At 30.3% G+C, this 17,728-nt stretch overlaps 1 protein-coding gene across 2 annotated transcripts in view; it reads left to right on the forward strand.

Annotated features, from left to right (window-relative positions):
• The window catches only part of LOC106463811 (UPF0183 protein C16orf70-like), a 48,952-nt gene extending 35,229 nt beyond the window's left edge, over positions 1 to 13,723 (forward strand). For both annotated transcript variants that reach the window (XM_013923882.2, XM_022391420.1), the window contains 6 exons: positions 440 to 552; positions 950 to 1,026; positions 2,548 to 2,688; positions 3,900 to 4,100; positions 6,422 to 6,553; positions 6,717 to 13,723. In XM_013923882.2, coding sequence (XP_013779336.1) covers positions 440 to 552; positions 950 to 1,026; positions 2,548 to 2,688; positions 3,900 to 4,100; positions 6,422 to 6,553; positions 6,717 to 6,794 — 742 coding nt within the window. In that variant the 3' untranslated portion in view covers positions 6,795 to 13,723. The remainder of the gene's footprint in view (positions 1 to 439; positions 553 to 949; positions 1,027 to 2,547; positions 2,689 to 3,899; positions 4,101 to 6,421; positions 6,554 to 6,716) is intronic.
• The last annotated feature ends 4,005 nt before the right edge of the window (positions 13,724 to 17,728 follow it).

Here is a 17,728-nt window from a genome sequence, read left to right on the forward strand (position 1 = left end):
ATTTTGTTTTCAATCATTTTAATTTAGTTTTGAGATGGACCAATAGGAAAATTGTGGTTTAATTTTTCTTACAAACTTTTTTTCTTATTGTGAACTCAAACTTTCTCCTTAAAACAGTAACTATATGTGTTGTGTGTGTTTGTAACTGAGGCATAAATGTTTTGGTAAAAACCAATTAGTGGTATGCACATAAGATACATAAATAAAACAGAATGGAAAATGCGAAGTGTAAATGATAGAGTTGAAAATGAAATATCACTGAAGATGTAGATGTTCGTGTATTATGCTCTCTTTCCTTTTGACATTAAGGATACGTGTAACATAAATATTTTTAATATGGAGTTATTTAATTCATTGAGAGATTAAATTCATATACCATGCCTCTGAGTTTAGGAAAATAATACTGAGTGTTATTAACACACGTATAATGTTATTTCAGAGCTCCTTCCTTACCTATGTCATGTTTTTACAATCATGTGTACCTAGAAAAATTAGATGTCTTAAGAGAAAATGACAGCACTGTTGGAGTCAAGCTACAACTGATGACTGAAGGTAAGTAAACAAATATGTTTAGAAATTCACTTTATAATATAGATGAACAAGAGTAGTAGAAATCATCAAGTTTTAAATGATAACTAATAATTTCATGTACAAATAGATTTTTGAGCTATTTATTATTATTCTGAATGAAGATGAAACTGTGACTTGTTAGAATATTATTTGAAAGAAGTTTTTCTTAATAATATATTACCCTTTGGGATTCCTGAATTAATAACTATGTGTATAATAAACTCTCAGATGTGCTGGAAAGCTTTATAATTTAAAGACAACTTTACATACATAATTCTGTACAATAAGGTTTCTTTTGAGACAGATTTGTTTTGGAATCGAATGTGTGTATCGTTTGTTAATTTTGCTGGCATAACATTTTGTCATATTCATTTTTCAGCTTTAGGACCTAGTAAATTGCTAGAACCCCAGAAACAGACTGTATTACGTGTGATAAAATTTGGTGACTCTGCACAGGTGAGATAATTATATCTGCCATTATCCTATTTAAATAGAATTTCACTAATTTTAGTTTACTCTTTTGGAGTTGAATATTAACATTTTTATTTTATAGTTTTATATTTTAAAAGTAATATTGATTTAGTTCAAAAGTAAACAACAGAAATATTTTAAAGAATGTACATGTTTATTCCACTGTAAATAGTTATTCAGCTGTATACTATAAAGCTAGGGACCAAACTGTGTAAAGGAAAGAAAAGATTACCCATAGTAATGTTTAAGGTAAACCAATACTCTAAGAACATATGTGGTTTACTTTTACCTTCTTTAATAGAAATTAAGATATTTTACAATATCAAAAAATTAACAGTGATTTTAAGCCTCATCTTTCAGAATTCAAAAGTTAAAGATCTCTAGAGTTATTGTATGATACTTTTGACAAATAATTATAACAACAAATTACAGGTACAAATGGCCTTATCTTTCCAGTAAGATAGTACTATGAATGAAGGAAAAGCATCTACAGTTGTAAAGCATGACCATAATGGCTCAAATACTTTTGAAGATTGATTTCTCCTTTTCCCGTGCAAGGACCACTGTGTAAAAGTGCTTGAAAATTTTTTTAGTTTTCTTTTCCATTGGCATACGGCTTAGATATGTATGGGTTCGACCATTGGCAATATTACTTGGAATATTTTTTTGCTTCTTCTAATGTGAATAATTAGTCTTAAGTTTATTAACCTTGATATTAAAGTGCATTTTTACAATAATTTTTTTGTTGGAAGTTTAGTTAATAAACCTACCATTCTTTCTTATACATGACTCTTGTGAGTTTAAGACAAAGTACCTTCACTTAGAGGTTTTATACTAGCTTTAACAGATTTTATAAATGTTTTTCACTTGGAATACATTTTTTGTTATAAATCAAACAAAATTTAGTTTTGTAGCCAAAATAGAAAAGGAAAAGAAGTTAAACTACTGTAGTTTTTTCTGTTTACATAGTTTGCTCAATATGCATACTTATTCTTTTTCTACAAAATTAAAAATGGCAATTTTTTTTTTTACCCCAAATTAGAAAAAATTCTATAACAAGGCTTCCAGATTTCATTCACTAGGTTTGCCTACTTTACATTCTAGAGTCACATGAAATTTTCCAGGAAATTTCAAAATCTTCTGTATCCTGTCAAAAACTTAAAATGTAACGTACAATCCAATCCCGTGTAAGCTATTTGATAATGTGTGTAATATTAGCAATATCCTGATCAATATATTACTTCTTGTTACAAATTCTTTTCTTGTAATTCACAACATCACAGTTTGTTCAAGAAATTCAGTGAAGATTCTTAGGTGAATCAGAAGCCAAACTGAATTTACATTCAGTTTTACAGCACATGAATAAAATGATGCAATGTGTGTAATGCCAAGTTGCTTTATTTTGCAGTGTTATGAAATATCACTTACTGTTTTAGCTGAAGCACTCGAGCATTTTTGGATAGATTTAAGCATTATAATAACAAATATCTGCTGTTCTTCTGATAGGATGTGGTAGCTGCTCTAGGAGCTCCCAGCAAAGTGTTCTACAAAGCTGAAGACAAAATGAAGATCCACTCCCCCAACTCTCACAAACTTTTGACTTCTCGATCATCAGATTATTTCTATAACTACTTCACTTTAGGAATGGTAATTACTTCTGTAATCAAAAAACTAAAGAAGATGGTATTAAAGAAAGAGTGTGCATTTATTAGGTAAAATACAATTTAAAGAGTAACTAGTGGTCAGAAAATACTATAATTTCTTCATGTTTCAGACTGTTTTATATAAACTTGTTTTTATTTTTAAAGTGAAGTTTGATTTTTATTACTCATTTATAGTTTAAGTATCAAACACTATAAATGAAAAAATAGAAGCTTCTATAGGACCGTCATCATCATATGTTATTTTAAAGAAGGTGGAGGAATTCTTTGCACACTATGGCTATTGATAACCAATGTGATTAGTAGGGTAAATTTTCAAGAAAATGCTTTTGGGAATCAGATGTAATTTAAATGATTTTTATGATAGTCAAAAGAAGAATTAGCATGCAATATATTATTGAATGGGAGTTAGTCTGTCACACTGTTATCAATATTGTGTTAGTTTTTATAAAGCAATTATAAATTTAAACATAATCACAAAATTCCATTCTTCACAAGATGGGCTATTTATGTTATAAGGGATGGATTGTAAGTTTTTTGAGGGGTAAGGTAAATTTATAAAATTTGTTAAAACTATCTTTTGATTCTTCTTTTATTGTAGGTTTGGGCAGTGTGTTCAACATGTTGACTTCATATTTATTGGACTTCTCCTGCCTTTTCATTTATTGAGATAAAGATTGAGGCAGAGCCCAAAATATTGTTTAAAATCCTCATAAAAAGATGTGAAGTTCATAAAAGTACAGATTAAATACTGTCAAATTCAATGGTTCTCCTGTGATTGTGTCATTTTTCCCCTCATCAATTCAATTATTTGGCACTACCTGCAATCCTTCTTCTAACCTATGAAGAAGAGGAAAGTAGCATAGACCATTTAAATTAATATAAAATATTAGTTAGTACATGTTATACTATGAAAGTGAAATTATAAGTTGTATGCTTTACATTGAAGAACAGAAACAATACTGGGATATTGTGTTTAATCTTTTTGCTTTACATATATATATTTCAACAGTGCAAATATTAGTCATGCAAGGCATTACTCAAAAATGTGTTCCTTTTTTTTCCCAGGTACAGTTTGAATCAGATACAAGTCTGATGTTGTCTTAATTTGTATATTTAGTTTGATTATACTATAAAAAACAAGTGATCTGTCCTTCTAAGGAAAGAAGATATCACCATATTTATTGCTCTTTTTAGGATGTCTTATTTGACTCTAGAAGCCACAGAGTGCAGAAGTTCATCCTTCACACAAACTATCCTGGCCACTATAACTTCAACATGTACTTTAGATGCAACTTTAACATTGCCCTTAGCCCGCCCAAGCCTCAGGACCCGGAAGGTGCTGTCTTAGTTGATGTTACTGATCAAAACACCCAAACAATCACAGCTGTCTCAAAAGTAGGAATTAAAATATTTTTACATTATATAGAAAGTTCTTTCCATTATACATCAATTTATTAAGAACCAAATAAAAAATGCTTAGGTTTGAATTTGAGAGAGTAAATGTGTTCCTGTAATGCATAAACTTGAGTATTTTTTTATATAACATTCTAGATTTTTTACACTAAATTAGAAGAATTTGTCAACTTTAAATTTCTCAAAGTAAATTGTAAGAAATTAAGTTAATTTTGTAAGGTTATCTTTTGGAAAGTAGTACATATTCACAATTGTATTATTATCATTAGAATAGCATTGGAGAAAGTTATAGATAAAAATGTTTGCATTTGTGTGTGTGTGTATGTTCATTGAGATATACTGTTTGGTTATTGGATATATTGGATAACTCCTCTAATGAGTTTTTGTCCTTTAAAAATATTTTAGCTTGATTGGTAAAGAGAAGTCGTAACAATAATTGAGTTGATTTTCAAATATAGCATCAGAAAGATTTGTTGATAGTTGAAGTTTAAGTAATATCATTATCTTTGTTATAAGAAGACTGTTTTATTTCTATCATTTATATCAACTGCTAGGTTATGAAGAAGTTACCATCTTTTCAGATTAAATCATACTGAAAATTTAATGATTTTTTGAATTTGGATAGATATCAGTGGCTTTATATATGGTGTACTCCCCTCAGTATGTTTTTTCTTTTTCAATTAAAGTGTCAGTAAAACATTCAGTGAAAGAATTATAAAGTCTATTCTCATACGTCTGCTTTTTCAGTGTTGACTATATAAGAAAGGGGGAAATTTACTGAAGTGCTGTTATACAAATGTTCAAAAAGTGATAAAACACTAACACAGAAGTTATAAAGTTGTAAACTTGAATTACAGTATACAAAATAAGAATTTTCTCTGTTCAGCGTGTAAAATTATAACATTTCAATAGTTTTGAGAATAAGTAATTTGGACTTTTGCATTTTAGAAGACTGATAGTTAAAGTCTAAGAAATAGTATTTTGTAACTGTTATATATAACTTGGACATTTTCTGTAACAGTTTTGCAATGTGATGCATGTTTTGTCAGTGAACTTCTAGATGTATTATGCAATTATGTATGAATAATGCTGTTAACAGTGCAGGCACCTATCAGACAATTGAGTCCGTTGTTTTCTAAAGTATTGATTCTGAGTCAGTCTTTTATACAGGATAGCCTTCATTATTTGCTAAGTTACCTGTGAATAATTGTAGCTTTGATGTTTGTATGTTGCTTAATTTTTATCAAAAATACTTAATAAATATTAAATGTTTTCAATTAAATCTCATTAAGAGTCACCGATCAGTAGATGATTATATAGTAAAAGCTTTGTTATCTACCATCTTCATATACAGAAAGTTCTTGTAACAACATCTCCAAATACAACTGCTCATTGTACTTTAGTGGTGCTGCTGTGGCTCTGTTTACGTTCTTTCTCACCAGCAAGTTTTATATGTTAGCCATCTGTATTTATTTTAATTCACATCTAAATTACTGTACTTATTAATGTTGTTGTAAGTTTTTTTCAACATATATTATTGTTTAAAACTATTATTGTTATATTGATGTAGAAATACTGTACTTTAGAACACTAACAAGGTGACAAAATTTTTTAGGTAAAATAATGTCAGGGTAATGCTTTTGTCACAGGAGTTTTCACTTATCTGGCACTGACCAGGTCCAACACATGCTGGATAATAAAGCTAAAGCTTTTACTGTGTAATGATTAAAACATAAGCATATTCAGAAGCAAGTTCATTACATTTCTTTTTTATGCTAATTGATCAAGTTTACAATGATTACTTTCTTTTACAACTGTTTTGTAGTTTGTAGAATTACTGAAAACTTTGTCACTCATAAAGACTAATTACTAGGACTCAATGCTCAACACTATCATAGATAATGTAAAGTACTTTGCAGTATTGGAATATTTCTACCCAGTCAGTGTAGCAGGTTTGGTGTGAAATGCCGTACATAAATAATAAGTGATTGTGTGTATATATATTTCGTCAGAATCCTAAGTTGTATTAATATAGTACTGATCTTTTAAAATAATGAACATAGAAAAACTTATAAATAACCCTTCGTGATTGTGTATATGTATATTTATATGCAATGCTTAATATTAGAAGTAGGTTAAGTCCACACAGTGGTTATATAATAATATGACAAACAAAGCTTTACAACAGTTCAAAAGTAAACTACTTACTATTAAACATACTTCAAACTTTAATCATTTTTCAATGTTTCATAATGTTTGAATATTTAAAATTCTTTAATATTTCTGTTCAATCAACTGTATAGTGGGATACACTGCAGGAAAGGTTGCTAAAACAGTCTGAAAGACCAGTAGTCCTAAACAGAACCTCTTCAACAAACACCACTAATCCATTTGGATCAACCTTCTGCTACGGCTATGAAGATATGATATTTGAGGTAAGTTTCTTTTATTCATCTTAATATTTTGAATTATTTGATTAAGGAGCTGAATATCTTATATTTGAAAGGTGAATTAACTATAACTGAAGTTGTGAAATATGGTTTTAGTTAGTAAGAAGATGATATTTTTGATGAACCTTTGCTTTCATATTCATTTCAGGTAATGCCAAATAACCATATTGCCTCAGTTACCCTTTACCAAAAGAAACATCCCAAGAAAAGCAGCCAGACTGTTTGATAGCAGTATGAGAGTAAAGTGCTACGCCAACTAGTCACATGGCCATGAGGCCTGTGTATATCTTGTTGCTTCAGGATCCAATATTAGCCACGGTATGGTGTGAATAGCCTTCAAGGAATTTCAACATATCTGTATCAACATAACATTTGCCTTGAATCAAACTAGCACGTTTTTTTTCACATTTCATGCCAGCCTAAGGATTTGATTCATGGTATCACATCAGTTCTTTGTTTCTCCCTAATCTGGTGCTCATCATAGTATTGGATTTTGTGAAGAAACAATATTACATCTGGTACCTGTTTTAAATAATTCTGTTTCTTTAGGATTGTCTAAAGTGGTTCACATTCCACAGCATTTCTGTGTAGATCTCGTTTATATCACTTGGTCAAGAGATACCCAGAGTGACATAGTAGCACTAATTGCTCATATTGTACAACCTAAATGTGCTGTGAGAATAAAAACTAATGACAGCAAGTTGTATTTATATTTGTTAGAAAAAAAAAATGATTGTTATTGTACTAGGATGAAATGATTGTTTAATATATCTTGTAGTGCTGAGAGTGATTCAGTTTAATATGATGTATACTTGTATATGTGTGTGATTAGTGTGTGCTTGGCATAACGTTTTTTATCTCCAGTATTCCATCTATAAAGAGATGTCTTTCTTTCTGCTGTACTCGTAGAGTTTGAAAAGTATTTTTAAAATTTTTTATCTCAATTTTTAAGTGTCCTTTTGGCCTTGGCCCATCAATTTCACATTTTATCTGTTGAACTATAAGATCTGGTACATTTTTGTAGGGCATTTTTAGCTTTTTTTTCATCATATGAGATCACCATCTTGCAGATGAAAACTTACCTTTGTACATTGATTTATCAGTATGTTTTATTTTTAGCTCATTTTTCCAATTTTAGAGAGAAAAAAAAGGGTTAATAGTGGCCAAAATGAGATTATGTGAAAAGGATAGATTTTTGACTTGCAACTACTGTGATTAAAATTTTACAGTGATCTCAGCAACAGCGATAGATGTAATATTTTGCTTGAATATTGAACTGTTGCATTGGGTTTTATAGTTGAGTGTGCAGGTATGAGAATTGTAGAGTATTGATTTGTTCATGATACATCAACCTTGCGTGTTTAGTGTCATAATGAATGAACAAGTCTTTTAACATAAGAGTTGTTGGTGCTGACTTTTTAAAAGAAACTGGCAAAATGTCTGTTCCAAAAAGTATAATGGGAGTAATATTAACCTTGAATTTAGTGTATAACATACTAATTAATCATGCTACTAATTATTAATAACAACATTTCATCACTTTCAGATGAATTTTTTTCATGATCTTTCTTACTAAACAGAACCACTAATGGGCAAAAATTACTGGTTTTTTTTTTGTGTACAAAGACTTTAGAAATTTAGAGAGAAGCTAGTAAATTAAACTTATTATTGTTTCTCTATATATTAAGATTATAATTTTCATGGAAAGTGATGTAATTTAATATACTACAGTTTTCCCCATTTATTACTCTATTGCATTTCGAATATTTTTGAAGTCACATTAGTTGGTATCTTCATATTAAGATTTGGAAGGATTTTGAGGAATAATTTATACTGCATACAAGCTAGGCTTTAGATTTCATGTCCTATATATTCAGGTACAGAAAAGCTATTGCTCTTTAGCAATGACATGGATATTGTTATCACTAATAAAACTATAGTATTTTAAAAAAATTATCAACCTAAGCCTATTGCTGTAATTGCCATTTTAATATTGATGATGCACATTAAACACTTTCCAAGGATTTAACAGCATTAGCTTTCCAGTAAATTTGAATACATATTTTAAGGTTTGAAGAGTTTTTACTGTAAGTTTACAAGTTTTGAAAACCAAACTGTATATCCCTCTTCACTATACTAACAATCATTTGTTTTAAATTAAAAATTGCACAAAACTCATACCAGCTTCGTTAAATTCACTGAAAAAACAGTGTGTAGTTGCCTTAAGTGTAAATCAAGGCATGCTTATGAAGAAATCTGCTTTTGATAACTGGAACATTGGTACCAACTTTTCATTTCCTAGCATGTGGTTAAGTCATGAAAAAGAGTTTAAAAAGTTTAGCAGTTATTTTGGTAAATATATTTGTCAGTTTAGCCTTAATTCTATATTTGTAAATAACACGTTCTAACTATAACTTGTAGAAAGACTGTGCTGTTTATGCAGTAATTTTTTTTTTTACTTTTAAACCCTTTATTTGGAAAGAGTAACTTGGTAGTAATTGTGTGATATTCCAATAGTTTTGTCAAAAAATTGAGATTTTGCAGGTGACCTTTGGCTGTAGATTAACTTGACACCCCTATAAAAGACGTTTACCAGTGTTTTAATAATTTAGGAAGTATATAGACAGTTAAAAAACAGAAAAACGTGTAAGAAATGTTTAAGCAGATGACAATTTTATGTTTAATTCCCAGGAAGAATTATGACTATTGGTATTAGATACTTAAGAGCCCCACCACCCCCATTGGCTCAGCAGTAAGTCTGAAGGTATTTAAGAATGAATTAATTCAATTAGAAAGCTTTATAAGTGAGATCTTAAATGAGGTATATTTCTAACTGGAGATCTTTACATTCTGGTGTTATTAATATACAAATAGAGTACAGTAAAGGTAATTGAAGGTAAGTTGTGGTTTTGCTAAATCTCCAGCAGTACGATTGTAATTCTGTGTAACTTTTTATTACAGACAGATCACGATTTAGGTCTTTCATTTTCATTGCTTATCTCGGAGAAAACATTGTAATATTCCATAAGTAGCACTTAATAACAGTATCTTAATCAGCCACATGTACAAATGACATATGTTTAGTGAAATTTTTATTTTTAGTAATGCTGAAAGATGTAATGGTATATTTTTGAACTTGTCACAAGTAATTCTTGACTGTTCTACCATAAAATATCAGTGTGCCAGGAAGTGTATATATGAAAAAGAATCAAACAGATCTGGTTATTAATGTCACTTTAGTTTCTAATGTTTTATATATACAAAGTGAGTTACACTTGGATTTCTTTTTTAAGGAGGCTTGCTAAAGAAATGTGTGTTAGTTTTGTCTGTTTTCAGTGTTTTGCTGTGTAATAGGTGTTTTAATTGATTTCTTTCTTCTTTGATATAGCACCAACTTTCAATGTCCATACAAGACATTCTACTTTTCTCAGTTTATACTTTGGTTGGAAAAATAAAACATATCTTAGCTCAATGCAATAAGTATTCTCACCTGATATTTACCCCATTCTGCCTACTCTTGCAAACAGAAAACTTTTGTATTATAGAAAACTTCCCAGTATGGTAATGCAATATTTTTATGCTTTGTGGACATAGATATTAGAGAGCATTTAGCTTTTTTATTAACAGAATTGAGAAATTTATATAAATATTTTAACAGCTACAAATTTCTTGTGAGCTGTCATTAGGAGTTTACAGTAGTGAAAACAAATGTTAGTTTTTCTCAAATTTTATTTTCCAATATTTTAGCTCCTGCAGCAACTATCATTATTATAGTAGTGTGTTAGAAATTTTATCAAAACGTTTTGGGTATGCTGTTATCTAGGGTTTTGAGTCAAACCAATATAAAAGTACAATTTTTGACTTTTTTTTTTTTTTAACTATCATTTTTGTGGGAGTTAACAAAAGACTGCATTATTTCTTATATTTTGTGTGAAATGCACTGGAGCACACATGTGGGGCAAGGGTCAGGTTCTGTCCAGTAACCCCCCCTCCTAGAGCTTGAAGTTGTTCACCTTTTTTTAACAGAAATATTTTGATCTAGTGCAGTAAATATTTTAGATTGATAGTGTCATTTTAGTATTTTTAGTAAATTTTACTTTTTCAAGTAATTATTTAGCTCAGTTTGCAGGGGCAGATCGATGTTTAGGGGTAGATCACCCTACACTTGTTTGTACATCTATTGATGATGTCTACACCAGTATGCAATTCCAAGACAGCAGTTATTTGTCATAAAGATTTCTTAGAAAAGGTTCCTTGATCCCAATTGGATCTGCCTTGCTTTGGAAACCCCCCTTTTAAATTTCTGTATGTACCCCTGAGTTATGATATTAGATTTTTAAGAATAATTACTCTTTTCAGATTAAGTGTTTAGAAATGAAAATTAGAGGCCAAAATTAAATAGAGGAAAAAAAAAGTATTAATGTTTAAAAAACAATTTGGTTAAACTATAATTATCTGATTTAAATGTATTATTTGTATTATTGCTGTGAGTTATGCATATTTTACTGCATGTCTTGTTAATTTGATTGTATATAAATGTATGTAATTAAAAAAAATAAATAAGTTACTTTTTTTCATCAAGAATAACAATGAATGCAGCTAAGTTTTTGTTACTGTTTGCAAATTTTTAAAATGCATTAAAAACTTAAACAAAGCTTAAGAAAATCTGTATTGAATCATTCCATGTGTAACTTAACAGAATGTAATGTGCAAAATATTTCAAGTTTATGTAAATTAAAACCAGTTGTTAAAAGTTGCACTTTCAGTTACAAAGTGACAGACATACATTTCAAAGGTCTTCATTATAGCAGATTTAGGCTGTAAATTCATGAAGATTAAAGTTTAAAATTATCAGCGGATAGCTTATGTTAAAAAACTATCTTTTATGTGTGATCCAATAATTCCATAGAAAACCATAGAATTGAATTTCAGAATAACAGAGTACGTGAAAATGTTTGCAAGAAAACCAATTTTAGCAGACAATAATTATTTTTTAACTCTCAGGAAGAGCCATGAGACAACTTATTATGTGCTAAACAGATGCAAGCTTTTAATAAAAATTGTTTTTTAGAGAAAAATAGGGTAACTCAGTAAAATATTAAAGTTGAAATAAGAATTTACAAAACATTCTTCAAATTTTAGCTTATGTACTGGATCAGTTTTTTAAATGTTTTTTCAAGTTCATAGAATCTAAACTGTTTTTTAAAACCTATTATGCAAGTGAAATGGGGAAGAATCATCATAAAATATTGAAAATCCTTCAATAAAATGTGAATATTACTGTAAATATAATTTTGCGTATATTTCAGCTCATTGTACGTTAAAGATAAATAGAATACCTATAAAAATCAGTGAAACTCCTTGTTATATTCATAAAACTGCATAGATAAAACATATTGTTCATTTTCTTAGAATACCTATAAAAATCAGTGAAACTCCTTGTTATATTCCTAAAACTGCATAGATAAAACATATTGTTCATTTTCTTGAATATCTATAAAAATCAGTGAAACTCCTTGTTATATTCCTAAAACTGCATAGATAAAACATATTGTTCATTTTCTTAGAATACCTATAAAAATCAGTGAAACTCCTTGTTATATTCATAAAACTGCATAGATAAAACATATTGTTCATTTTCTTAAATCTGTAATTTCTTTTAAATTTTATTACATACTGATTCTGTAACAAATGCTTGGTAATATAATCTGAAATAAAGAAATGAGTTGTAAGCATATAAAGTAAAAATGAAATTATCCAAGTTTATTTTTTTAAGTCTTTATTAAGACATATGCATATTTAAACACAAGAATATGTTATTAATATTATCACAACAAGAAACCATAACTTTCCACATCTCATTTTGTAATACTTGACTACAGGTTAACAAGATTTGACTGAGATAACTTTTTTACTAAGAAAATGTAATTTCCTGTACTTTTATTTCCTTTAGGAATGATTGATCTGTGTGGTTTGTATTTATAATCAATTAACTGGCTCACTCATGCTGGAAATAAATTCTTTAAGTATACATTATTAGTTGACATACCATTCAGTGCATTGAAAAGACATAGGGATAAGGCCTAGGGATTAGATCCAAATATCAACCTTTCTGTGTTACTATCTTGGGGGCATTAAGGACACTTGCAAAGTTTGATGATAATTTGGCTCAATGGTTCACCAGTTAGAAGTGGGCACACACAGACTTTCATCAGATAATGATTTAGATACTGATAATTAGGAATGTACAAATGTAAGTATAGGTAATCATATAAAATGATTTGGGTTTTTATATATAAACCATTTTAGATTTAGTATTTAAACTCAATATGTCAATGAATGGAAGACACAAGATTTTAGTAGTTTATACTTTATCGTCTCATTAAATTCTCAAACCAGAAATATTTGTGATGCCCTGGCAGAGTTTGCAAAAAAATAAAAGTTATAAATTTTTTGAGAAAGTAATGTCTTTTTACTGTTCTTTTCTTGTGTGTGTTTATGAATTATTGTATAGGTGCATAATGTAATTCTGGGTAGTTCTATTTGTATGTATATATATATGTATATCCTGTCCATATGTGTTTCAATATTAGTTAGAATATATGGAGAGTAAAGGTTTGTCCTGGGTGTTTGTGTGTGCAATTAAAACTTTGCATTTCCTTCTTCTATAAGCATTGAAAAAGTTTTTGAACAATTAAACTTTATTCCCTGGATAAAAGTATGTTTTGTCCATAAGCAAATTTAATACCTCAGTTTTTATTATACTATCCATACCTGAAACATAATATAAATCAGATTAACATCCAAATTTATACATTTGTTGAAAGAAACACATTCACATAAGAATACGGTAATTTTTAGCAATAAAAATTTGCATTCAAGAAAATAAAAATATTACCTCTAGGAAAACACTCGGTGTGTCATGTGAATAGCACACTTGGCTGTGATATAACTGACCAAGCTATGAAATACCTAGTTTTTCCAGTTAACATATAATTATTATGATTGATGTACAGAAATGTTGCTATGCCACTTCTTGAAATTTGAAAACAGTATGTATATGGTTAAGCTTTGTAGGACAAGAAATAGTACAGTAAATTAATGTAGCGATATATTTTTACAAATTTGTGCTTTGTATGTTTATGATGATTGAGATCCCTGGCAAAAAAAGAAAAGGGAAATTGATTGATTTTGCTGCCAATTCCAAGCAGTGAATTAAAACCTTAAAAACTACTGATGTTGAAACAGAGTGTTTGATCCCACTTAAGTTTTTTTTATTTTATAATGGAGAATTCTGTAGTGCATGATGCACTCCCAATCTTGTATTTATTTGTTGAATAAAATTACTGTTGATTTTCTATGTGAAAAATCCAAATAAAGAGGCAATTAAGATAATCATTGAGTATGACTGAGATAATCATATTAAAATGGTCATTTTTACAGTCCAAAGACCACGGTGTAAGAATCCACATTTTTCATGTGAGGATGAAAGTTGACGTTTTTATTGCTTTGTTCTAATAAAGTTTTGATATTGCTTGGTGTAAGTCGCAAGTAACGACATTGGAGTAGTTGTTCTTGGGTGGATAGTTGTTCCAAGAAACTGGAAGTTTTCTTGTTGTTTGAGGCGTGTTTTCTAAAACATGAAAGGAAAAGTAAATTAGAATTACAAGACTGTTTTTTTAAAATAAAATTCAACTGTTCCCAGACATGGATTTAAAGAGAGAGAGAGGCGCACCCTACTGTTTGTTCTTTCCTTCTTTGGCACCAGGAATGATCATTTATGGGTTGATTTTCGAGTATATTTGTGTTGTTTTAAACTAATAAAAAGTTTTGTTATATATATTGGTGATATTTATCTTATCTTTCTCGGCTTAGATGTTCATGCAATTTTGTGAACAAATTCGCAGATAGCAAAATTTGTCAAAAGCCGAAACAAATTTTTGTGATACTTATGTTTTGAAAAAATTCTGGATAGGTAAGGGAAGCATTGGACTGTTTGTTTAGAATTTTTATAGTGCACACCCACGGCCCCTAAGTGTGGAGCGTGTTTTTGAGGATGGGACGCGAACCATGAACTTTTGAATTAATAATCAGATCACGCCAACCTCTAAATACGCCCAGCTCGGAAATATTGGTAATTCCAGTTACAGAGAAATAGACGTTTCCCTCTTTCAATCTACTAGCTTATAGCTAGCGTCTTTTTCATTTGATTTTGGCACTCGGAAGCTGTGATGTTTTAAAACATTATTTTATATTAAGAAGCTGTTCATAACTTATAATTTTAATTATTTCGAAGCTGTTTAAAATTTATTAGCATTATTTTTATACAACAGAATGTCAATTATCGTACAGTTAAGTCAATCTAAAATAATTTATTCCTTAAAATATTTCGGTTAATAAACAGAACCATGTGCTTGTCTAAACTAAATATCTGTTGACAATGACTCTAAATATACATACTAGGAACCTGAATACTATAGAGATTCGAGCCAATACATAAACTTTATATAAATTAGTAGTTATTAAAGCGTGGATGTGTTAGTGTACAGATGCGTACAGAAAGGTTCTGGCCCGAGATTTACTGTTAAACACGCTTTATGTTAGCCGAGAGTGCTTCTGATCGTTTGTCCTCTCTTTGGTCTACGGTTCAAAATTAGGGACGCCTATACCTCAACCCTAGGGCGTCGCATAAAATAACACTATCGTTGGAAATAACAGATTGGAGATTTATGAAACTGAAGATATCTGCGGTAAATTATATTCGTATATTTTTTCGTAAGATTGCGTCTCGTTAATTATGCATAAGCGGTGATCTTATACATCTTGTAACGTTAAAATTAAGAAAATTGGTTATGGGTTCTGTTGACTAGCTACCTTCCCTCTAGTCTATCAGTTCAAAATTAGGGACGGCTGGAGCAGATAGCTCTGCGCGAATATCCGAAAGCAAAGAAGTTTTATCATCCGTCTTGTTTTTATAAGTTTGAAGTATTAACTACCACACAGCAGAGTAACATTAAAATTCGCTCTAAAGTCAACAACAATTTAATTATATTCTGGTTATTTTCACACGCTTTATGCAATAGTTTCAACACTTCCAGTTTAATCACAATATAAAAGTTCAGGCCCAATGAATACAGCACCGCAGCGCTGAATCAAAACAAACGCTACATTCTACGTATATTCTAGTTAAATATTTTAAGAATCATTTTAGAAATTCCTTTAGTTCCAGCTAGCTAGGATTTCTAGTTCTAAAAAAAAACAAATGAACGAAAATAACATGAACAACACCAAAAAAAATTAACCTCTTGGAATTATCTTTAGATTTGTGTATAATCGAGTCATGTGACCAAACCTTCATTTTAATTGTCCGTACTTATTGACACAAGTTATATCATGTCAATGACTATCTCTGTACTTAAAAATATTAAATCGCGCTTTAAATTTCTGTATTTTTAAGGGCAGTAGTACTTTAATCGAATGGTGGGATTTGACTGTCTCTCTTTTAACCCATCCATGGCCCCATAGTGCGGAGCGGGATTTTGCGGTAAAGAGACACGAACCATGGATTTCCGTTTAGCATGCTTATCTTTTAGCCATCCGGTGTCTTAGAAACAAGATAGATAACATACCCACTTATTTCAGTAGTCCATCCAATCGACTTCTCGGTGGATGTTGCGGGCGCTTCAGTATGGGGAAGGGGGTAGTGACGATGTTTATGCGAAGTGAATGCCTTAGTTGTCGGCTTACTCTGTTGGACTCCAGGAGTGCTTGAACTCTTTAATAAAGGTCTGTCTTGAGCACAAACTACTGTGACGTCAGAAACAGACTGCATGCTCAACTTATCTTGATAACTACTATGAGTAGATGGATTTCTGAACGTCGTTTGTTTTTGTATTGGGAGACTGGGATGGACAATATACTGCCTTTTTAGATGTTCCTGCATATGGTTTCCATCATTTAAAACTATTTAACAAAAGAATAATTTGAAATGTTTTAACACAAAAAATATTGAATTATATTCTTTTTTTCTTGTTTCTTTTAATGTTAAATAACATCCACTTCGGGATAATTAACTGGTTATTTATTTATTTTATTTTATCAAAACGTGAATTTCAGTGAAGAAAAGGTGGAGTAGAAGCGTAATCTATTCTTTGATTCGCTACTTCCGTCTTTACATCTAAACCAAAATCAGCCACTCAAAAAATATATATATATTAGTGATACCAAAATAGTCAATGAAATTTTCAAAAACAAGATTTATGAAACTTTTAATATCTTATTTGCAGGAAGGACACTTGGGGACTCGGGAAATATCATAAGGATGTTTTATTTAAACAAACTACTGAAGGTAAGGTCCTCATATCTTGTGACTTTTTCTCTATATATTTTGATCTCGATTTCGTGATTCATTATTCACCAGGCACTAAACTCGCAATGCGTTTATTCCGTTAACATAACATATTAAGAGCATTGGTAGTTCACACAGAGCCAATTGGGAGTGAAGTGTTTAAAACATTTACAGTTATATTTACACACATCTATAGTTTCTTCTTTATTGTGGTTTGTACACACATTCAGGTACAGCTTATGTCTACACTCACTTTAAACTTTTAGGCTTAGTTTAAGAGCATGAACCGTTTGAATTATCGTCAATATTCATATGTTATCGTTCAAGTGATTTCATCACATATATCTGACATTTGAATGTCGTTGTATTCTTTAACTTTTTATTAAGAGCATTAAGGGTTTGTGAATATCATATAAAATTGTAATTTTCACTTAACAGCCCTAAGAAGATTTAAAGGAGTAATGAAACTTCGTGGGAAGAAAATGGATTCTACTCCTGATGAGTCCCCGCTTCCAAGATGAGTTGATTCTGTTGTATTTTTTGTACTTTTTCTGTGTTAATGCTTTCCTATTTTGCTACGCCTGTCATGGCCTGATGGTTAGAGCTCAACTCGCAAACTGCGGGTTTCGAATCCCCATCACCCAACATGCTCGCTCATTCAGCCGTTTGGGTATTGTAATGTGATGGTCAATTCCACTATTTGTTGGTAAAAGAGTAGCCCAAAAGTTTGCGTGGGTGGTGTGACTAGCTGTCATCCTTCTAGTTTATCACTACTCAATTAAGAACGGCTAGCTCAGAAAGCCGTCTGGTGG

This window comes from Limulus polyphemus, unplaced genomic scaffold (genome assembly GCF_000517525.1).
Source record: "Limulus polyphemus unplaced genomic scaffold, Limulus_polyphemus-2.1.2 Scaffold1489, whole genome shotgun sequence".
NCBI classification, from domain to species: Eukaryota; Metazoa; Arthropoda; class Merostomata; order Xiphosura; family Limulidae; genus Limulus; species Limulus polyphemus.